This window comes from Bidens hawaiensis, unplaced genomic scaffold, assembly GCF_021521415.1.
Source record: "Bidens hawaiensis isolate Kalapana, Puna unplaced genomic scaffold, B.hawaiensis_p1.1 tig00017340_1, whole genome shotgun sequence".
Lineage (NCBI taxonomy): Eukaryota > Viridiplantae > Streptophyta > Magnoliopsida > Asterales > Asteraceae > Bidens > Bidens hawaiensis.
In genome coordinates, this window is record NW_027492621.1 from 69,763 (window position 1) to 94,665 (window position 24,903).

The 24,903-nt window shown below is 34.5% G+C and overlaps 1 protein-coding gene and 2 pseudogenes across 1 annotated transcript; 2 read left to right on the plus strand and 1 right to left on the minus strand.

Annotated features, from left to right (window-relative positions):
- The first annotated feature begins 436 nt into the window (after positions 1-436).
- On the plus strand, positions 437-7,158 carry LOC143553580 (NAC domain-containing protein 90-like; annotated as a pseudogene).
- A 4,938-nt stretch (positions 7,159-12,096) lies between these two features.
- On the plus strand, positions 12,097-14,245 carry LOC143553581 (NAC domain-containing protein 90 pseudogene; annotated as a pseudogene).
- A 9,447-nt stretch (positions 14,246-23,692) lies between these two features.
- LOC143553567 (akuammiline synthase 1-like) lies at positions 23,693-24,903 on the minus strand. Its single transcript, XM_077043543.1, has one exon. The coding sequence runs from the start codon at positions 24,875-24,877 to the stop codon at positions 23,693-23,695; it is 1,185 nt and encodes a 394-aa protein (XP_076899658.1). The 5' UTR covers positions 24,878-24,903.

Consider the following 24,903-nt stretch of genomic DNA (forward strand, 5'->3'; position numbering starts at 1 on the left):
AGCTAGGTTATGGTCAAACAACAAGCATTGTTGGATTTGTAAACGTAAAGTATAAAAAATATCAATTTTGAAGATTAACGAATGAAATTAAATGCAAAAATAAAGGGCAATATCTGCAATTCTGTTTATTCAATTCTTAATGCAATGGTTTTGACTTATGAGTTTAAAAGTCAAAATTTTGAATTCAAAAGAAGCAAGAAATTAATGTTAATTTGGAAGCAATTTAAAAAGAAACAAGATTCTTCCCAGCAAATGCATGGAAATTTGGTGTACTTTATTTCTCCTTTCACTCGGTTTAAATATACGTCCCGTCCCACACCCACCTTCAAGCTTGTGCTTCTCTACATATGCATACACTCACCCACAACGACTATTGATCATTTTTGCTGAGAAGAAAACCGAAAGACACACGACTAATTAATATCGCACTGAAGAAATGGTGACACCCGGGTTTAGATTCTACCCAACCGAGGAAGAGTTGATATCATTCTATCTAAAGCACAAGATAGAACCGAGGACAACAAGATTGCAGTAAAGTATTGACACAGTCATACCCGAGCTTAATGTTTACGATTTCTATCCATGGGATCTCCCTCGTTAGTACTTCAATTACGACTTTAGCATATGTCTTTTTATTCATTTTCGTGTACAAAATATTGTTCGCATGCATACAATCATAATCTTATAAGTTGGTATCCATGCCATATAGTTATTAGTGGTGTCAGTTTTTCTTAAAGCAGAATCTGATCTGAACTATTTTCATAAAAAAAAGTTTTGCGTAGAATTCTAACACGTGAGAATACGATAACACATAGTTTTTGTATCAGAATTTTAAAAGGCATAAATCATATAATTTAAGCAGCAAATTCGAGAGCACTCATTATTTTGCTTAGAATTTTAACACTTGAGAATATGATAACTTTTATATCATAATTTTAAAAGGCATAAAATCACATAATTCAAACAGAAAATTCGACAGACCGTACCCATCAAGTGCTAAGAATAAACCCTGAAATAAAGACTTCCACCTTTATGTGTTTATATATATATATATGTGTGTGTGTGTGTATGAACAATTTTCATCTCATGTATAATATTTATGAACCAGAATATGTCAGAGAATGTTGTCAAGGAGACCCTGAACAGTGGTTCTTTTTCATTCCGAGACAAGAAAAAGAAGCGCAAGGAGGAAGACCATCTCGCCTCACGAGTTCTGGCTACTGGAAAGCCACTGGCTCGCCAAGCATTGTTTACTCTTCTAGTAACCGAGCCATCGGGATCAGGAGAACCATGGTTTTCTACAATGGTAGAGCTCCCACCGGAACGAAGACCAAATGGAAGATGAATGAATACAATGCTTTTCAAGATCAATCCTCAAATAATATCAGGAAACCCACGGTATATATATATATTTTCATTTGATCTTGTTCGTTTCTTATTTAATTAATTTAAAAATAGTGTAATTCAAATTGAGTTTGTCTACGACTTCTATTTTGGAAGATAGAATAAAATTATGTATTTAGAAGTTTTAAAAATAACAAATATTATAATCTACAAGAGAAAAACTAAATTGTATGCTCAATGAAATTAGAAAAGGCAAATAAAATTTTAAAACATGCGTTTGTGTTTTTAAATAACGACAGGTCTATAAACGATTCAAACAATATTCAGTAAACCATTTGTGATTCATTTGGCGGAAAGTTGGTTTATGAGACAACTAGACAAGAACATCTTTTTGTCGTTTATGTTTTGTTCGTTTACAAAAGTAAAAGGATGAAATACTTCCATGTTACATCATGAAGTGACATAAGAGTTATTGGACCACATATTGTTTATAATATAAATCAATACACGAATATAAAACGCATAGTCTATGAAACAAATATTCTAGAGGAATTTGAATCCTGCAAAGAATTTTTTAAAACAATACACGAATATAATTTTTATACCATTTTCTTACTTTTATATTCGGTATTTATGCTCATATATGTTGTTAAATCCCGTCTAATTCATGCAACTTCTAACTTTATTTGTTGTATGACACAAACTATTAAAACGCAGTTGATGAAAGAATTAAGTTTGTGCCGAGTTTACCTAAAATCAAATAGTTTGAGGGCATTTGATAGAAGGCCGTCGAGAGTGATGATACACGAGCCACCAATGAATCTGCAACCCTTTCAAAATAACGAGCGTCAGGCAACCACATCAACTTGTCCTAGCCACCCTTCTTCGATGATATCAGGGACTACAAGCTTGCCTGATCATAGTCATGATCACTCCTTGAATGATCAAAATGTTAATGATTATTCTTACTCTATGATGGAAAGAGATGAATTTGATAAATGGTTCTGAGTGACTGAAGTTAGTTAAAGCATAGCTTGAATAAGAAAATGATTTATAGTTTTGAATATGTATGTAACTATATGTAGATGAAAACCTTATTAGCTAAGTTGTCTAGCCAACTTTCTTTATATATATTGTAATTAGTTTTGCTTATATCATTATATTTTAACTTTTAAATAAGCAAAAGTTTTCAAAAATCGTAAAAAATAAATAAAAACGTATTTGAATAAAAAGAAAGAAAAAACCGTTGTAGAAAAGATAAAATAAAGGTTTTTAATCGTCAAAATCAAAAAGGCCATCATGGGCCAAGATCCGAAGGGATCAATCTTATTGATTGGCTCGGCCCAAGGAAAGGAAAATATGACTTACAGGTTAGAGATAATAAATAAAATATAACCAAGATAGAATCGTATATCAAAATGACAAATGGAGAAAGAAATGAAAGGTTTTAATCTTTATTTTTTAAGAACTTTAAAGAGGGTGCAAGATTAAAAAATTGAAGTAAGATATATTGAGGTTATGGCCTATGGGTTTAAGTCCTGAAAAGAGAGAATTTTGTTAATACTCCTATAAAAATAGGGGTGTTGGCCGGTTATCAAGCTTGCTTTAGGAAAACCCAGGTGGACTCTGGTTTCGAAATGACAACATTTGCACAAGACATAGCTCAAATCCTTCATTACAAATATTCATCTAAAAGTGACTCAAATGGTATTCGAACTTGAGTCTTCACTAAAAAACCCAAACTTCTTACCATTATGTCACAAGTGGGATATCGAATTTGCTTTCTTAATTGATGTATTAGAGTTATTTTATTATTATTTTTTTTAGTTTTTACCGGCTCATTAAGTTTCTTTTCCTTTTTATTTATTTTAATCAAATCATATCGATCAAATCTAAACTACAAGAATCATTCCAAATAATTTAAATTCAAATTACAAAGAAGGAAACATAAAAAAGCTATTCAAACATTAAAACTTAACTCACTACCGATCTCATTATCAAATACAAATGAAAAACAACTTGTCAAAAAAATCATGTCGCTTGCTACTTGTATCAATAATAAATACAACTGAATTTAAAAATGTCGAATAAAACTGTGTTAAATCTCAAAAAACAATAAAAGAAAACATGTCAAGAAATTTGATGATCCACTTAATGATCACTATTCATTCTTCTGAGCTTAAAAGAGATTTGAGACATCTTCATTATGGCCACAATGTCCACAAATTCCACACACCAAAGTCTTCTCCCCCTTTTCTTATCTAAAGCATTTTGTAGTTTCATTGAGTGATTATGGCCTTTTTCTCTCATTTTAGATCTAAATTTTAAAACAATTAATAGATGGAAATTGTGTTTTCCAAAATCTGAAAAGATGACAAATGGTTTCTAGAAGAGAGGATTATTGTTTTTGGTTTCTAAGTGAAATCGTGGATTCTAAAAGTTGTACAGATATTGTCAGCTATAGTTTGGTAACATGAAAGTTTCAAAGGCATCCTGCCATTCCAAATGACGGAATTAGTTTGAATTTTCAAAGTTCCGCCATTTAAAATGACAGATCTTGAATAGTGTTTGTTAGACAAGCACATATCTGATCTGGTGCAACATTTTTTTTCATTGGATACGGATCCTAAAATATTCAAACCAGTTCCGTTCTTTGGAATGACGAAACACATTCTAAACCTCCATTAACTAACAACATTTGTAAATTTTTAGGGTCCATATTTCAAATGGCAAATCACGTATAAACCACAAACAAAATTCCAACGATATTGAATTTTTAGGGTCCATTAATTCAAATCAGTACCGGCTCTGATAATAAGGATGACATGCCTATGTTGCTCTATAGTTAACAATACTTTTACCAAAACGTAAATTAAATAAATGTGCCGCAACGGTATATTCTGAATTGTATAACGTGTTATGCTGTGATATTAAAAAACTAGGTAAGGAAAAGCGGTGCCACGTAATCAAAACCAACTAAAGATAACCGAAGACAATTTTTATGGTATGTATATTAGTTCTACATTGTTATTCACAACTCAAATTGGAACAAATTGGAACAAATTAAATTAATGTCGAAGCGTAGATAAATATAAACATAAAATTTTATAAAACATGATGTGTTAAAACTTATAAGAGAAAAATAAGATATGCTATATAAATAAAATAATAAATTTATTAAAACAAAACCTTGTTACTAAAATAGAAAGAAAAAACTTTTTTTTTCCGAAATTTAGAATCTAATTATTATTATCTGTCCTCAGATCCTAGGAATGTTGGCCGTTGGACTACGTCCCAGATATATATGTGGGCGTAGGAAAGTGTTGGTTTGCTGCGAACAGGATCAGTCTCTTTTCCAAATGTGGTATACGATTAATATGGTTTTCAACTATGGATTTTGAGCAAATGGTTTTTCAGCCACTGGTTTTTGAAGATTGTGGGCCTCGACTGGTTTTCCGGTTCGCACATTCCTAGGCCGGCTTGACTTTGAATTTCTACGGGGTGTGAATTTAAGTCTTGTGGCTATCCATACAAGTGTTGAGAGCATTCTTAACCTTTCCCTCATCTCAAAATCCAAATTACATTAAAAGACATTAATTTTTTCTCTTATTTTCAATTGAATAATATATTTTCATGCATTTATAATTACATTTTCTTTTTCTTCTACTCATAATCACTTTAAAAAATATTAAAAAATTATAGAAAGTGAACAATAACTTTTCAAATATACTATAAAATCATTATATTTTCTCTATCATCTACTCACAACACTCTACACCACCACCAATGTTGTAAGAACCCCAGTCATGTTATTTAATGGAGAGAATGTAAATGCTCTAACGTATTAGAAGGTTATAAAGTGCTTGAGTTTACGTTAAAGATGATGATCCTTACATAAATAATTACACACAAGATAGGTTAATTCAAAACATTTTCTCAAAATTTAAAATCAGAAACAACCACTTTAATTTGACATTTTCGTGTAACCTTCACGCGTAGCATTGTTTAATGATTAGTTTTAATTATTTAATTATAATCATTTTTGGTTTATATTGCAACAACGTAAAGAAGGTGCAAAGACCTTTTTCGTTTCTTGACTCTTTTTTCTTTCACATGTTTCAAATAAAATTGGAATTAATAACCATTTGAGTATAAGACATACATATTTTCTTTTCTTGACTATATATGTATTCTTTTAATTAAAAACATCTGGTTTGCACAAAAATATATAAAGAATTTTGAGTGGCTAATGTATTAAACAAGAACACAAAATTAGAGCATCAGAGTAGATTCTTTATTCTTTTTTCTAAATCTCAACCAAAAATCATAATTTAACTAAATGTGTTTATCACTTTTGACTTGGTAAGAATGGAAAAACCTTTAACAAAGAGATCTAATCATCTAATTAAGAACATATAAAAACGGATACCTTAAATTCAAACTGGAATTAAATTAAAATTTATGAACATATAAACAGCTATGAGAGTTGTTAACTAAGTTATGAAAGTGAAACTGCAATTAAAGTTAAATTTCAAGCGATATTTCTATAAAATCAAAATTTCACGAAACTTAATGCAAATTGGCTAGTTAAGCACCATAAGTTTATTTATCAACTTATCTAAATGTTAGTGATGCCTAGGGTGGCCGTGAATTTGAAATCCTAGTAAGTGTTGGAAGTAATTTCCAACTTGATAGGCCCGTCACGTGTAGGTGATCAGGTTAGACCTATTGGGCCCATGGAATTAAGGTTTTATTATATTTGGTAATGTCTTAGCTAACATGTTAGGTTAGTCTATATAAACAAAGATAGGTTAAACATTATAGAATGTGATCAGGTGCGAGATACAACCAAGTTAGGGTTTATCTAAAGACACACAAGATGCAACCGAGTTAGGGTTCATCTAGATGCAACCAAGTTAGGGTTCATCAAGAGTCAAACCGAGTTAGGGTTTGAGATATTGTAATCAGTTTTTTGAGTTAGATTTCTGATTAATATAAACAAGAGTTATTTGTTTATTCGTATTTGATTATCGATCTAGGACTTGAATTGGTATCAGAGCCAAGTTTAAGAAATCAATAATTGGTTGGCGGCGAGCGGTGGCTTGAGGAGGAGCTATTAATCGGCGAATATTGGAACCAAGTTTGGTGCGTATTGATACGTCGGAGTAGCGGCGTGGGTACGGAGGTGTAACAAGGGTTGTTAGCGTTCAGTTCTGGTTTTGCAACGGCTAAAGTGTCGACGCCATAGGATTTTGATCACCAAGTTGGGTTCCGTGTTGAAGTCACTTTTCACAAGCAGGTCAGTCAGAGTCGGATCTGTAACGTCGATTTGTTGTTCGACGGCAACAATAGGGAGAACCAACGGAAAGCTCAGTAACGTTGGTTGGGTTCTAATTGCATTCTTTTGTTGAAGTGAGGTTTCTTGTTTTGCCATTAATTAACCCAAGGAGGCTGCTAAAAAGTCAAGGTGGTGTTACAAAAGCCAAAAGTTCAAAAAGGATTAAAAGCTTGGCTTAGTGGCTTACAAAGGAAGCTAGAAGGGTTACGAAGAAAAAACATAATATTTTAAGCAATTTATTTTGTTTGAAGTTCAAGTGGTTTACAAGCAAACGGATTCAGTTTTGAAAAGTTGTTCAGATTGATTTGTTCATATTCTTTCAACGGGCTAAAGCAAGGGATTGGACAAACGGGTTTAATTTAGAGTTTGTTTTTATACGAGTTGAACGAGTTATGTTTTGACCAAGGGTTTGATATTTTGGACCGATTTGGGAACTTAAGAAGATCAAGAAGACTAATGTTCGCTCGATTAGGTGACAAGGAGCACAACCAAAGGAGTGGTTATGCGAGTTCATACGACTGAGTGAATGGTCAGGGACGGGGTCACGGAAGATGTCGAGTTCGGGAAAGCCGAAAGAGCACAGTCATGGATCAAGAGAAGTTCCGGGAGATCAAGACCAAGATGGTTGTGAAAGCCAAGAAGGTCAAGATCATGGTTCGAATCAAACATGTGGAGAAGACAAGTTTGGAGACAAAGATTCACCTATTTCAAGTCGGAAATTAGGGGGGTGATTGTTGGAAGTAATTTCCAACTTGATAGGCCCGTCACGTGTAGGTGATCAGGTTGGACCTATTGGGCCCATGGAATTAGGGTTTTATTATATTTGACAATGTCTTAGCTAACAAGTTAGGCTAGTCTATATAAACAAAGATAGGTTAGACATTATAGAATGTGATCAGGTGCGAGATACAACCAAGTTAGGGTTTATCTAGAGACACACAAGATGCAACCGAGTTAGGGTTCATCTAGATGTAACCAAGTTAGGGTTCATCAAGAGTCAAACCGAGTTAGGTTTGAGATATTGTAATCAGCGTTTTAAGTTAGATTTTCTAATTAATATAAACAAGAGTTATTTGTTTATTCGTATTTGATTATTGATCTGGGACTTGAGTAAGTTGTTGCTAGAATTTGCTAAAGAACGAATATGGTGGATTCGGTTTCCATTGTGCAGAAATGTGTAAAGAGAAAACATAAATGGTAAAGAAGATGAGCATGAACCAAAGAGTTCTAGTAGAGAATAAAGGATGCCGTGTGTACAGCTGAGCTCGTGCAATTTCATAAAATTTGGGGGGTGGAGAGTTGGGATAGAGATGTCGATGTCGGAGTAAACACAAAGAATGTGATGATTTTCATTAAATTATGGGGATGTGGATACGTATAGAAAACCGAAAACCAAATGTGGTTTGGGTGCTCTTATGTCACTGTTTGGTCTCTGCTGCTAATTAGAGGTTTTCCTCTTCTTTTTATTTTAGAACAACATTTTCTAGTCAGTCGTTAGTCATTACAACTTCTAACTAACAATCTTGGGATCACCATTTTCATGATGCAAATGTGGGTAGTGATCTTTAATTGGTGAAGTATAGGATCATCAGTTACTTCTCTCTAGTTGAGATTGTCTTTACAAATTTTATCTCATTTTAGTTAGTCTTTCCTAACCAGCTCCATGTGTTTATGAATTTGTGTCATTTAAAAATAAAAAAAGAGAAAAGGATCATCACTTACATGTGCGTTAATGTTGCAATATCAGTACTGAAAAAACACCAGTTCAACCATCAATCTAATTGCTTATCCTTTAGGTTGAGGTCTAGTCTTTCCCATGAGCGGTTAAACGTAATCCAGTCAATCTGAGTGTAAGTACCTGCAAAATAGAACACTGTGAGCTCGTTACTAAAAGGAGAAGGAGGGTCTTCTCGTAACTACTATCTGACGTGAGAATCAGTGTTAGCAATTAAGTAAATAAGTATTGACTATCACGAAACATTCGTGAGTGTTCCACAATAGTCAATACTTATTTACTTAATCACCTTATTTATAACAAGGTGTTTGAAAAAATATTACAATAAGAAGTTAAGAACACAAAACCACTTTATCTTTTTGCTAATAAATTATCTCTTTTCTAAACGGAACGTGTTTAGAAAGTTATAGATCACTTAAAAATTAAATTTAAAAACAACTTCAAAAGTCGTGAGTTTACTTCGCCAAGAAAATTCGTTAATTTGAAATTTGTTTTTGTTTAAATGGAATGGAAATCAAACTTAGAAAGTGAGCGGAACCACCACAAACGATATCATAAATCGGCCACATTTTTTGAGTTTTTTTGGGTATATAATAATTGTCTTCTTAAAATAACAAAGTGACTTAATCATGCTTTCGTGATTCTATAATATATAAATATAGAGTGTTCATATTTATGTACGTTTTAATAAAAGTATTGTTCTAAGTTTGAACGGGTTAAATATAAGTTTTTTTTCTTTACACATGAAAGTTTTGTTCAAGATCGAACGGTCAAATATAAGTTTCAATAAAAGTTTCTTTTTTCTTTTTTTATCAATTTTAATAGCAGCTATAATTTTTGTATTACGTCATGGAACTTTTATGTAATGAAACCGTAAAAAAATAGTATTGTAAACAATATGAAGTTTCGCTACCTGTAAGAAACCAAATTGTACATGTTCAATAATGTATTTTGTGTCATAAAGTATACTAATTCATGGTACCATACTGGTAACGAGACGAACATAACCGATTTTTACCGAATAAATTCGCACCAACATCAGTATCAAACCATGATAATAATCGTTTTTATGGTTTTAGTAGATTTATTTTCATATATTTTATTTTAAAAGTCTTAATATACTATTGCGTGACACTTAACGTTATCGATGTATTTTTTTAACCAAATCTCTCTTAACGTGTGAAAAATCCCATTAGTTTGATCATCCTCAAATTACGTAACAAAATTTATGCCCAAAATTATTTGAACCTACGTTATACCGCCACCGACAAATATTTAGAAGAAAACTAAAAGCAATTGGTCACGCCGTAATATTAACAGTTGAGTCCTTAGACTGCTTTAATCTTGGAAAATTTCTAAAATAGCCTCTTTTAGTGAGAGAAGTCCTAATGATGTATATATGTGTGAACCCTTGGGTGGGCAAAAGTGAAATTGCACTAATTTTGACGTTATTTTACTAATCTCGTGAAAATAACGTTAAAAGTGACGGACGGTTAATCAGGCATCATGTAGTGGCGTTGATAGCCGAAAGACAATGTTACATGCACCGATCAGCCGGTGTCCCGATGATTGAGTGCTATGTGCCTTATGTCCAAGGCTTGATGCAAAACTACTATCGAGCCGGGGGTCTCACCGAAAGCAGCCTCTCTATCCTTATGGGGTAGAGGTAAGGCTGTCTACATCTTACCCTCCTCAGACCCTACCATAGCTTTGCTATTGGTGGGATATACTGAGTACGATGATGATGATGATGAGTGAGAGAAGTCCTAAAATAGCCTTTTTTTTCTTCAAAATCTTTTATAATTTGAACTGTCAAGACGTATTGGGAAAAAATAAAAATAAAGACGAGATTTCGAAAGAAAGTTAGGTAAAAGACGAGATTTGGGGAAATAATGTCGGTAAAGTCCAAATTATTTGTAATCTTGGAACAAAAGTTCAAATTTTTCAAAAAATTTTTTACTCAAAAAAACCGTTCCTTTCCCGTCCAAATTTTCAAATTCTTGGAAAATTATATTTTTTATAATTATACCCCATCACCACCATCACCACCTTGAACCACCACCACCACCATCACCGACGCCGTCGGCCCCACCCAATCACCACCACCTTCACTATCACCGTCACTCATCATTTTCCACCATTTTTAAAAACTCATCTTTGTTTACAAAATAATAATCTTTACCATGAACCTCACCGGGTCTCATGGCCCGACTCGTTGCAATCACAACAAAGTGAATATTATTCCTGACTTCTCTCAGGCATTTTATCAAATAGTCTTTGCCCACACCACTTGGGCCACCAATAACAATAACCAAAGGGCAATGGCTCTGAACTGAACGATGAGCCCATGGTGGTTTCCAGTGACCGGTAAAGGGCTATTTTAAAATTCACTCACTAAAAAGGATTATTTTAGAAATTTTCCCTTTAATCTTCAACACGAAACCAATAAATTAATTAGAAGATGTCACGCCCTTCAAAGAAGAGGAAAAAAACACGTATGAAGATGTCACATCTACGTTGCACACTTGCATGGTTTCAAGTCATTTCATATAGTATAAACTTTTTGATAAATAATAAATATATTTACTTATATAATAATTCATATTTTAAAATTTCCTTATTCTTTTCAAACTTTAAACAAATATAAATTTTACGCATTAAACAACTATAAATTTTAAAGTCTTCGAAAATTTATATAAAAGAAACCAAATTTTCCATATAAACCCACGTGGTTATAGAAATGACATTGATAATACTTTAAAGCTTATGTAAAAAAAGCAGGCGCGTTGTGGTGTGATAACTAAACCGAACAAAAATTAGACATGAAAGGTTTAACAACACACGAACGTTGCATTATGTTAACTCGCAATTCAGTTGGGTTTGAATTAATATGTCGTTGTCATAGGTCTAATGAAAAATAACTTTAAACCCTATTACGATGACATGTCGTATTTAAGCTAAGTTTTCTTTTCTTTAAAAAAATGTATTTAACGATTGCGATGACATGTTACCAACAATGGGGACAAAACTTTGGCTACAATCTATATGGCGACAACATATCATCAGGAGTCCATGCAACGACCACATTTGGGGTCTATGTGACGAAATTTGTTGTCGAAAACTCGACATAGCCACAATGTCTTGTAGCGAAGAAGCATGATCTTACTTTTAAGCAACATATATTTGTTTATTTTTAAATTTGAATTTGGAAAGCAGATAACATATATGGCCAGGGGGTGGAGTTAGAGTGATGAAGCTTCCCGTGATGTCAAGCGTTTGAGCCTTGTCTATGACGGGTTCGTGCAATGGTGTGAAATATACGGTCTAGATATGTACTGTAACATCTAACCGTTAAAAAACTAAACTAACATGGCCTACACAACAATTAATATGTTTTGAATTTGGAAGGCCATTTGAATTGAACAAGAGACAGCAAACTGACTGATTGGATATGTAAACGCAAAAACACTTTTAGGAAAATGCCTGGAAATTTAATTAGTGTGCTGATCATTTTTCTCGTTTCACTCGGCTTGAATGAGATTCCCACACCTACATTCTCTATATATACAATAATATACCCACAGTAACCCACAACTATTTCCAACTATCTATGCTTAGTCCGATTATTGATTGTCTTTGCTGATTAGAAAACCAAACTACACGTAATAAGACCGCGGGGGAGGAAATGGCAATTCCAGGGTTTAGATTCTATCCAACGGAAGAAGAGTTAATATCTTTCTACTTAAAGCACAAGATAGAACCAGGCACCAATAGATTGAAGCAAAGTATTGATAGAGTCATACCCGAGCTTAATGTTTACGATTCGGACCTCCCTCGTTAGTGCCCCCCTTAGTTCCTATCTTTTGATTTGTTTTCGTGTTAAAAACACCCGTTATGATAATCGGAATCTTGTTAGTAACTGTTTATGTTTTAGCAATAACTTGACTTCACACAAAAAACAGTTACAAAATTTGAGAATAAACCATAAAATGAAGAAATATCATTATGCATAGTTAGGGTTTGTTATAATTCTCTCTCTTTTTTTTTTGTTTATGATTTTATTAGTTTTCATGTAATCTAATCACCCCCTACATTCTAATTGATAATTTTCATGATTCTAGTGATTTAAATATTTTATGTATATTTTGATTGATAGTCGTTGAGAATAAACCCTAAAATAAAGATATATGTACCACTTTTTTATGTATCTATCATTGTATATTTGGTCTCATGTATTATATTTTGGAACCAGAATATGCCGGGGAGCTTTGCCAAGGAGACACTGATGAGTGGTACTTCTTTATTCCAAGGCAGGAAAACGAAGCACGAGGCGGAAAACAATCCCGCCTCACAAGTACCGGCTACTGGAAAGCCACCGGGTCCTTGAGCACCGTTTACTCTTCTAGTAGTCAAGCCATTGGAATAAAAATAACCATGGTGTTCCACATTGGTAGAGCTCCCACTGGGACAAAGACCAAATGGATGATGAATGAATACAATGCTTTTCAAGATCAATCCTCAAATACTAACAGAAAACCTACGGTACATATTTTCATTATTTTTATATTTCTTGTTTAAGGTTCAAAATAGTATAATTCAATTTGAGTTTGTCCATGACTTCTGTGTTGGAAGATTAAAAACCAGTTCACAAAGCTTTAAGACGGTCATTTGTTATAGAATATAAATTTTAATTTGTAGGTTTACATAGTTCATATAATCGTTTCATAAATAAAAAGAAAACATGTTAAATTATTTTACTTATAAAGTTGATATTATTATTATTATTATATATAATAATTAGGATTATTATTATTATATATAATAATTAGGAACTTTGGTGCCGCTAAGTGCCGATTCGGCCACTTGGCGGCACCGTATTCATCCTAGATTTTGTTTTTTTAGTTCTAGTATCGCGACAAATATAACGGAAACCGAACGAATTCGCGTAGACTTGCTGCATTTTGTTTTAATTTCGATACTATAACCAATGTGACGGAAATTAGCCGAATTTGCGTAGATTCACCGCCTCAACTTCCAGGATCGGAAATGCTCGGATCTTCCCAACGCCTGAGTGTTACCGACTGACGCCGCTCAATTGATCCAACTCAAATTTTATATGTTTTTGTTTTATTTTTGGTTTTTAGTTCCGGTATTATACACACTTAACCGAAACCGACCGAATAGCGTCGACTTACCGCCTCAACACCCAGGACCGACAAGTTTGGAATTGTCACCGCCCGAGTTTTACCAACTTGCCCGGTGCAACGCGCCGGGTATCACACTAGTTTCAATACTAAATACCATTGATCTCTTCAACACCATTGCGATCTCTTGGTAACCGGAGTGTCATTTGCCTTCAGATTAAGAAAAAATGACAAAAATGACATTCAGGTTACGAAGGGGTCACAATAATGTTTATATTTAAAAGAATAAACGAACATAAAACACATTGTCTCATCCTTGGTATATAAATTAACTTATGCAACTTGTAACATATTTTGTTGTATGGCATATAAACTAATAAATTGCAGGTGATGAAAGAATTCAGTGTGTGCCGAGTTTATGTGAAATCAAACAGTATGAGGTCATTTGACTGAAGGCCGATGGGGGTGATGATAAACGAGCAACCTCCGGTTCCTCAACCCCTTCAAAATAACGAACAACATGCGACCACATCAACTGGTCCGAGCCAGCTTCCATCGATCACGACGAGTTTATCTGATCGGAGTCTGGACTCCTTGGTTATTTATCATCCTCACTCTAGGTCTATGATGGATTGTGATGATCAACCTTTTTGGGATTGGGATGAACTTGATAGATGGCTCTAAGTGTTCACCTTTGGCAAGAAGAACGGTTGGTGATTAAAACCTTTTAATTATACTTATTTAGGCATAATAACCTTTAATTTAATTATACTTATTTAGGCATAATTTGATTAGGGTGAAGACATACCTTAGGGGTTCAAGTTTAAGGAAAATCTGAGCTAATTGAGTGTTCTAGTTTCAATAGCTCATGTTTTTATAAGTTTATTTTGTTAGTATTGTGTGTGGTTGTTTGAGAAAGAAACGGAAACAATTTGCTTATCTTCGTTTTACATAAATATTTGTTAGCATCCTATTCATTTCGACGTCTTAGCATGTGTCATGCATGCGCGTTTTATGTTGGAAATCAAAGGTACTAAACATAACGTGGCACTTAATCCAACTCAAACTCATAATACCTAGAACTAGATAAACATATTAAACAAACCAAGCAGTTATCTTGACCCATACCCATGTGACACAAGTCAATAAACTAAACGTATGATCTTTCAAACTTCTGTCGGTTCGTCCCTTTAACTTTCTTGATTCTTTCACGTGTGAACTCATTAGGATTTACACATTAATGGTACTTAAGTCTAGCTTCTCGTCTAAATTTGTATTCAGTATCGTTTGTGTTGTATAAGGTAATGCAATGTATTATGTCTTATGAATAACAACAGTATCGTTATTGTTATTTTATGATTTATTTTAATAACAATGACTCGCTTCCTACAAATTGATAAGACGTACAATTATATTCCAACCTTTGTATACAACTTCTACCATATTTTGTTGTATGACATACAAACTAACAAAATGCAGTTGATGACAATGAAGTTTGTGCCAAATTTATAAGAAACCAAGCATTTATGCTACCACATCAACTCCTCCAAGCTTTCCATCGATGACGATGAGCTTATGTTATCGTAGTCATAATCCTCCATTTAGTTACTTGTGAGGAAGATCAAGTTAATGTTATTTTTCTTTTTTGCGTTCTAACATGATTCGTGGATAGTGACATCCGACAGACACTTTCTATCGTCAAATTTAGTTTCCTAATTGTGTGAAAAAAATGGAAACATCAAATTATAAGAAAAAGTCATTTTCCTTTTAAACAATAGTGATCAATTTTTCTTCCTCCAAGCAGACCACTTTGTCGTGTGTATAATTCAAGGGACCCTCACTATTTCGTCTATGGCTTTATTTTATTTTATTTTTATTTATTTATCTTTTTTTCTTTAAAGACAATTTCTTTTACTTTTCACGACCTGAATCCATGTCCCAAGGACGTGAAACGCCCAAAAGCGGGGACGTCTCATTAGTTGGTTTTACACATGTAAACTAGTTCTTAAACTTAAATTTAAACACAGCTACGGAAGACTTTACATCATTGAAATGAATAAAACTTGTTAAATACCCAATACTTAGCAATAACTAAAGACTATGGATGCCATAACTGCTAGGATAAATCTTCAATCCATGCACAACAATCTTTTTTCCTTGCCACTTACTAGTCTGATATGCATAAAAAACTTAGCTACATGCTGAGTGAGTTTTAGCTTAACCATCTGACAGTTACTATAGACAATTATAATAACAATTGACATGCCGAAGCACAAACACAACATAACTGAACATGCATAAAGCATAACAGACAAACTGGTTAACTACACATATCTGAACAGGTGTAATTGCAATTACCTACACATGCCACAATAGCGGTGCCCATACTTGGGGCCTATCTCGTGCCCATACAACAGGGTCTAAATATATGGTACCTACACAATGGGGTCTAACTGATCGAAAGTTAACTTATCATTAACTTAGCTGACACACGACACATGCATAACGGCCTAAAACATGTTTAAACAAATATATAGAATGGTCTAAAAACCCACCTTATCCGATTTATGTTTTGAATTGATAGTGATTCCCTTCTTAACTGAGCCCTGCTAACTATTTTAACAATCAAGTGTTAGTAAATTGAACTGAGTGAGACAAAGTGAACCCCTATGTCGCATTTGGCTTAGATCTTTCTTTGAATGTTACAAACAGGGTTGTCTGGATCATGGTTCACTCTAATTGATTTGCATTGACTCCATGAATTGAGGGGTTCACGCAAAAAAGCGGTGGACCCGCATTTAAGAGTTCACGCAAAATATAGGTTCACGCCATGGGAGTTTTCGCATTTCGTGAGATCACGCAAAAATCGTGCTTCTCGCAAAACAGCTACCTAAGGAGAACTAGCAGGCCCACTTGTGTATTTATCTAGGCCCACTTATTTGATTTACATTACATCTACTAGAGGTGTACAAAAAAACCGTTTGGGACCGGTTTTAGGCAAACCGAACCGAACCGGTTTGGGTTTATAATCGGTTTCACCCAAACCGGTTCCCAAGCCGACCCAAACCGCCAGTTTCAGGACCGGTTCCCTTAAGATCTACCAAACCGGTTTTAAAACCGAACCGGTTTGAGAAAAACCGGTTTAAAACCGGCTAAAATCGGTTAAAACCGGTTAAACCGGTTTATAAACCGAACCGAACCGACGTGATCAGGTTTGAGTCAAACCGGTTTTGACCGGTTTTGACCAGCCGTTGACTAAACCGGTTCGGTTATAAACCGGTTCGGTTATAAACCGGTTCGGTTTGGGTTTAAAACCGGTGTTGTACACCTCTACATCCTACCTGCCCCAACGGTGTCAAGCCCAAAGCTAAGGGAATGTGATGAGTAATGAGCCTAAGAGCATTCTCATCCAACCCCTTGTATCATGTGAGTGGTGTTTTTATAATTTAGAGAGTGATTCAGGGTGTTGTAAGTGAAGAGTTTTTATATTTTAGAAAAAGTAGTGATTTTTCTGTATATTTGAAAAGTTACTATTCATCCCCTATAATTTTTTAATATATTTTGAAAGTGGTTGTGAGTGAAGGAAAGAAAAAATGTAATGATAAAAGGTATAAAAAGTATTATTTAATTGAAATAGAGAGGTAAAATAAAGTGAGTTTTAGTGTAATTTTTGGTTTGGAGATAGAGGGTAGGATGAGAATACTCTGGTGGCTCAGCAGGCTTTTATTATTATTATTATTATTATTATTATTATTATTATTATTTGTTTATTTATTGTTTTCGAAATCCACTAAACCATTTCCTTTGCGTGATCCAAAACCATTTCCAAGTTCCATTTTTTTTAATAAACTCGTGAAGCTAGGCCTGTTAGCTAGCTAAGCTCTGCATGTTTCTTGAATTTTGCTTTGAAGAACTTGTTCCATGTCTAATTCTAGTCCAGGTTCATTTGGTGCCTAATGAGGCCATTGGAGTTATGGATGATATTGAGTTTGGGCTTCTCCTGATTAATGGTTTTCACTTTTGGTAAAAAATTAATATCACATTTGTGACTTTTTTTCTTCTTCTTTTTAACGACTTTTTTTTAGTATGAACGCATGACCTTCTATTTCACACCTTAACCACTTTATTACCCATCAAAATGGGAATAACGTTTGTGACTCTATCTGATGGCTGTTTTTAATATTATTCTGATGAATAAAAACGAAAAATAACAAATCCAACATTAATTTCGGGATGGAGTAGGAGACAAGTCATTACCCTAATTAATAAGGATTAACGGGCTGCTAAAGTGATCAATTACCTTAACTAATACGGGAACGAATTTTAAAGAACTTCACATGAATTGATAATTACAGTGTGTGTGCAGTAGATAATGTTAAATATATGCAATATGGCATTCACTTGGAGATCTACATATTAATAACAATTAGTAATATGTTTCTAGTTATTGATGATTAATTTATACGAGTAATCTTAATATATTTTATAGTACCAAAAACAAACAAAACGACCATGGCTCTTTCATACGTTTTTATTGATACAAGAACGGAAGCAATTCAGAAACAACTAACAAACTTGAATCAAGGGCAGATCTAGTGTTGGGCCTGGGGGAGCGTATGCATCCCCTCAAATCTCTAGTTTATGTTATAAACTTATAATATATTAAACACAATGACCCATGCGTCACATCCTTATTTTTTTCAGTGCCCCAAACCCAACTTTTGAGCTCAAGTTTCCAAGCTTAAATTTAATTTTGTTTTGAAAAATAACAATTAAGCCTAAATTGCTTAATTGTCTAACATCATAAATTGAAAATTTGGAATCCGCAAGTTATACGGGAGTGAGAGACGAAAAGGTTTTCACATCTGATCGGGTATATGCCATCGTTTAGATTTTTTTTTGTGATCTCGGTTTCTTGTTTTCATTTTAAAATGTGAGATACGCTCATCAATTGTTTACACTTTTTATTTTGATTTTTGTTGGTTTTGTTTTGATTTAATTGTTTATGTTTTTCTTGAAATTCAAAAGGCATGAGATTTTTGTTGTCATTTGAGGAACGATGAATCAGTTTCTAGGTTTCTGAAACATTCTAGCCAATTTAGAGTCTAATATGACTGTTATAATAATTAGACTGGAATATGAATTTATTCGAAGTATCATTTTTAATAGTCAATAATTCCACACTATTTAAATGATGAAAAAAAACACTTCTTGTAGGTGTTACGAATAAAGCTATAATTGACCATTTTTAAAAGATAAAATCTTGTAAAAGTCAATTGCAGTGGCGGATTTTGAACGTCTAGTATGGATGGGCCAAAATTCACGAGAGACAAAAAAAATTTTGTTTCCCCATACTCCTATATTTCGGGTCGACAATCCGGTTCGTGTCGTCAAACATTAGAAAACAATCAACCCAAATACCAATTCAATAATGTAAATTTAAATTCAATCATTCAAATTACCGTTCTTACACAAATAATATGGATAGATCGCACTCAAATTTCAAGGACGAATTGATATAACTTACCAAAACATAAACACATAATAAATAATATTGAATAACTCTCAATATTATATAGAGGATTTATAACTCAAAACCCCTATTACACATAACTCATGTTTCTCTATATGAACCCTAATTCGGTTGCATCTAGTGTGTGTTTCTAATATATAACCATAACTCGGTTTATATATACCAACATAACTTCCTAACCAAGACATTACCAAATATAATAAAACCCTAACTGCAACCTCATAAACCCATTACATATTAATGAATCTCATAGGCCCAATAGGCCCGACTCAGTCATCTACACGTGATAGGCCTATTAAGATGAAAATTACATCCAACAAAATATGGGTTGACCTACACAAAGTTTATTTAATGTAATCCCCCCCTCCCCTTCCATTTTGGTTCGACCCGACCCATCTTGGGTTGACCTACTTTAGTTTGACTAAATCCGTTCTAGGTTAACCTTTTTTGGTACCCACTGGCTAAAATTTCTGGATTCACCAATGACTTGAATAATAACTTTACCACCCAAAATCAAACACAATGTCTTGGGTTCATTCCAATGTGTATGCTTTTTCTGACATCAAATTATATTTATTAATTTTGGCAAAACGAAAGAAGTTTCTTATCATTCTGAAATCTTTCCATGTCTTGTGTATCTTAACTCACCCATGCTTCAATACCATCTTAATTGGAAGCATCCATCAGCACGGAACCAATTTGGTTTGTGAATTGAAACGTCATAGTTACAGCTGCTGGATTTCCCCATCTGAAATCGAATGTGTTGTAAGGGATCCCACAAAAGTTTGAAAGCAGAAAGGATATGTTGACAATAATATCTAAAAAATCTTCTTTAGTCCCTAAACTTGATATAATCGATTCCATCCTTTGATAACCATTTGCATATTTAGGAGTCGTTCAAGTTCCATCTTCTGTTCTTTAATCTTGGAAACCAGCATACTTAATGAAGTTTCACTTTCAAGTTTCATGTTGGGTATATTGGCGGAAAAATTTAATAAATATGGCTTAAACATAGACGAACTTGCCAATGCGGTGTTGTAAAGTAGAGAAGTCAATACTTCGACACGTGTAGGATTATTTATAGATAGTGTTGATCCACCTTCTGCGACGGCCTTATTCTGAGATTAGGTGTTTCAATGAAAAGAAGGAATATACACATGTAGACTTCTACCTTGAAGTGATGAGCATTGCTACCGCAAATTCCCAGAGCCTTGTAATGGGCCTTGACATTGTTAGGGCTTAAATTATTAACGAAAAAAAATAAAATAAACAAAAAACAAGAATAAGAACCTGATGTACAACAACTGATGAGAAGTAGTAAATTTTATATAAAATTAGGTTTATAATATTGAGAGTGAGGACAGTTTTGAGGTTCTGGAGGAGTGCCACCATTTTCTCCGAAGATGAGAAAACTACCTTGTAAGGCCAATTTAAGTGACTTGCAATATCAAATGACAAAACCCGTTATATATTTATGGTCAAAATAATATTTAATGTCGGCGAGAAAAACTGGACACGAAACGAAAGCTTCGGGACGCGTGTTTAGCTTCAATGGGAAAGCTTCTAGAATATTAGTTGTTTGGCTATAAATAGAGCCTTATGTTGTTAGTTTTAATGTGTGTTTTGCAGTGTGTAAACAACCACCCAAGGGGAGCTCACCTTGGGTGGGATCGGTCCGTTTAATATTATGAATATTTTGTACGGGTTACGAGATCGTTCCTTTATTTTATCGTTATATTATTTATGTTCGGTCGTTTGTTTCACCGCACCCGTCTCAAGCGTTTATCAAGAACAAAGCCGTTCGTTGTCGGATCCGGTTTCGGGACCTACATACCCTCAACCGCTCCATCTAGAAGTGTTTTTTTTTTGTGTTGTTTTTTGAATGGTCAGGATTCAATCTTGAGGACTTTAAACGGCCCAGATCATCTTAAAAAGCAGTTTCCATGATGGGAACTATTGGATCATCTTAAAAAGCAGTTTCCATGAACATTGGATTGATTGCAAGTGAAATGAAACCACAGGGATGAAAATCATAAATTTGAAACTATTGGATTCAAACCGTATATTTGGACAAAACACATAGACGAAAACCGCAGTTCACTCTTTTAACAATAAAGAAACGTTTATTTTTGTAAACCTTTATATATAAAAAGGTTAAATATATTTATAAACTTTCCAAGGTTTAGACTATACACTCGAATAGGATCTAAAGCCATGAGTTGAAATATCATAAAATAATTCTTACCTTAAAATTGTATAACGCTTAAGGACGAACGAGCGGCACTTCGACTATACGTAGGGTGTCGGGGTATGAACCGTCGAAACTCCGGAGTGGCGTCGGGACTCTAACTCGGTGGCTGAAATTAGAGAAAAGTGAAAGTGGTTTGGTGTTTTGGATGTCACGATTGAGGAGCTAATTTTCACTATCTATAGCCATCTTTGGTCAGACAGTCAATCACCACCATGTAACATGTATCTTTCTTGTGATGAGTCATTTTATTTGGTGTTGACATGTGTCATTCCTTGTAGACATGTGTCATTTCATGGTGACATGTGTCATCTCATAGTGATGAGTCATAAGACACGTGTGGCTTCTATATATCTTTCGTAATGACTAATTGGTCTCTCAACTTTCTAAATTGATAAAATTGGTATGAATACTTTCATGATGCTACACAATGTACCAATGGAGTTATGTGTCACCATTTAATTGGCTATGCCGGATATTAATTATTTCTTTGCCTATTTTGATAAATTATTGGTTAAAGATGTCTACTTTCGTAATTTTCTCTTTTTTGTTTCATGAATCATCTATGCGTGACATTTTGGATAATAAAATTGACCGGGAGTGTTCTATTATGTGTGGTACAATTTTTTTTAATTCATATTTACTTTTGCTCTAATTACTTCCTTTTTCGTTCGCATTTGGGCCTTGCTTGAACTCATGGGCTTCTCGTAACTTTGAATTTATGTGGATGATATTGAGTTTGGGCTTATGGATTCAACTGTTAACCCGTTCTCAAACATATGGGAGCTTCGAAGTGGAGGTGCACAAATCGAGTTTTTCTAATACCCGTTTTGGGTATATAATCGGGTCCGGGTATGGCCGGGTATTGAAAATCGGGTATTGGTCATACCCGGATCGGGTTCGGTATTGTTTCTAAAAACCATACTCTATGCACGGGGTTCAGGTCGGATATAGAACCAGGTATCGAAAAAACCCTATTTTCGGGTTTTTTTGGCTTATAGATTGGGTTTTAAGGGGATGCACCTTTAATTCGGGTATTTTTCAGGTAATTTCAGACATATATCGGGTATTTGAAAAACCCGGTTTCGAATATTGGAAAACCCAGTTTTGGGCATGGAACCGGTTCTGGTTTTCAAGTATTACCGGGTACAAACCGGGTCCGGGTTTCGGTACTAAAATGCATACCCTTATACGTACAAGGGATGAGCTCGGGATGGTACCGGTATCGACTATTACCGATCCCGAAATTTGGAAATATTTGGTACCGGTACCGGTACAAAATATTCGGTTCGGTATTGGTATTTCGTGCAAAATTCAAGAAATATCGGTCCAGTACTGATACCGAAAACTCAAAACTTGGTACAAATTCGGTTCCGACGGTACCAGTATCAATTGGCACCAGTACTGAAAACGTTAATCCCTGATCCGTACTCTACGTGTAGGGTCTGGTGCGGGTTCGAGAAGTAAAAACTCGAGTATAAAAAATCCGGTTCCGATTTTTTTTTGTGGGCCTGGTTCCGTGTTCAGGTTTTTCGTGCACCTCTACTCTGAACTCCTGCTTTGGAATAAAATTGATAAAACATTTGTAACTCTCTCTTTTTTTAAACGACTAAAAGGACCACCCATGTCTGCCATCGTGGACAACACTAGTGACTTAGCTTGTCATCAATTCCAAGCACCGCTTGAATATACTCCACTGTGGTAACCAAAACCTCTGGCTCATTTACAATATGTTGTTACAAACAAGACTCGATATGCTCTAGAAAAAATCACTGGGATACTGCTAGAGCCCTGCTCTTTTGGTACTTGTACGTGATAGATCCGATAACTCTTTTTAATAGTCTTCCGATGAATAAAAAATACGAAAAATCAGAGATCCAGTATTAATACGGGGAACGAATCTTAAAGAACTTCTCATGAATTAATAATGTTAAATATATACAACATGGCTTTGACTACTCAACAGTGTACGAGGATGACATTGACACTTGGAGATCTACATACCAATAAAAATATTTCCAGTTATTGTTGTTTAATTTATAGAGTAAGTTTAATATATCTTATAGCATAAAAACAAACAAAACGATCATAACTTTTTCATACGTTTTTATTAATACATGAATGAAAGCAATTCAGAAACAACTAACAAACTTGAATATCATAATTTTACGACCCGAAATCAAACACAATGTCTTGTGATCATTACATTATGCATGTTTCTTAAGACACATAGAATCACATTTATTAATTTGGCAAAATGAAAGGAGTTCCTTATCATTCTGAAATATTTCCATGTCTCGTGTATCTAAGCTCACCCATGCTTCAATACCATCTCCATTAGGACTATCCATCAGCACGGAATACTTACAACTTCAGGATTTCCCCATCCGAAATCGAATTTGCTGTAAGGGATCCCACAAAAGCTCGAAAGCAAAAAGGATCTGTTGACAATATTATCTAAAAAATCTTCTTTAGTCCCTAAACTTGATATAATCGATTCCATCCTTTGATGAACCATTTGCACATTTTGGAGTTGTTCAAGTTCGATCTTCTGTTCTTTAATCTTGGAAACCAGCACACTTAATGAAGTTTCACTTTCATCTTCGGTCGTGACCATCATACATGCGACGTAATTCCCAACGGTAGTGTGAGGAAGTTTTGGGACAAATTTGTCACGTATATTGGCTGGAAAATTTATAAAATATGGCTTAAAAGAAGACGAACTTGCTACTGCGGTTTTGCAAAGTAGAGAAGTCAAAACTTCGACACGTGTAACATTGTTTGTAGATAGTGTTGATCCACCTTCTGCGACGACCTTATTCTTGAGGTCACTTAATTTTGAGTTGGGGAACACGAACTTTCGGGTGACAGCATTGATATGCTTAGGAAATAAAGCCGAAGCTTCAGGGGGGAGAAAGTTGGACGTATTTGGGTATTGAATAAAATGAGGGTTAAGAGGCAGTACCTCTTTGTGATCAGTGGAATCATAGCGTGCCACTGAAGCCCAATAACTAATGAACGGGCCAAGATTACAACCATCACCAATTCTATGTGACATAGTCACTCCCACCGCGATTCCGCCACATGCAAAGTGATTGACTTGAACCCCAACAATACCAGCCCTATGAGGAGTTTTTGGCCAGAACATGCCATCAACATAATGTTGGCCAACAGTGTCATTATCTTCACTTATATGTTGGAACATGTTCATTTGGCTATCGTTTTTGGCTTCAACAAACACAACCCCCTCATCGTCACAATTGATGTAAGGCGCGGTTGGTGAGTGAAACTTGCCAGCAAACGGATAGTATCGTGTTAGGCTCTGTGACAAGGATTTCTTTAACATCTGGACTTTGTCATCAGGGGTTAAACTGCAAGTTTCATTGTTTGGGTAGTAGAGAATTATTGGCATGTATACGTGTGCGGTTCGTTGATCAGTCTCAGAAAGATTATAAGTCCGGAGATGAGATGGCGTTGGAGAGGACGGCTTGACCATTTCTCGAGAAATAATGGTGCGCGCTGCCTTCATCATCATCAACTTTTAATGGAAAGATTTTGTTG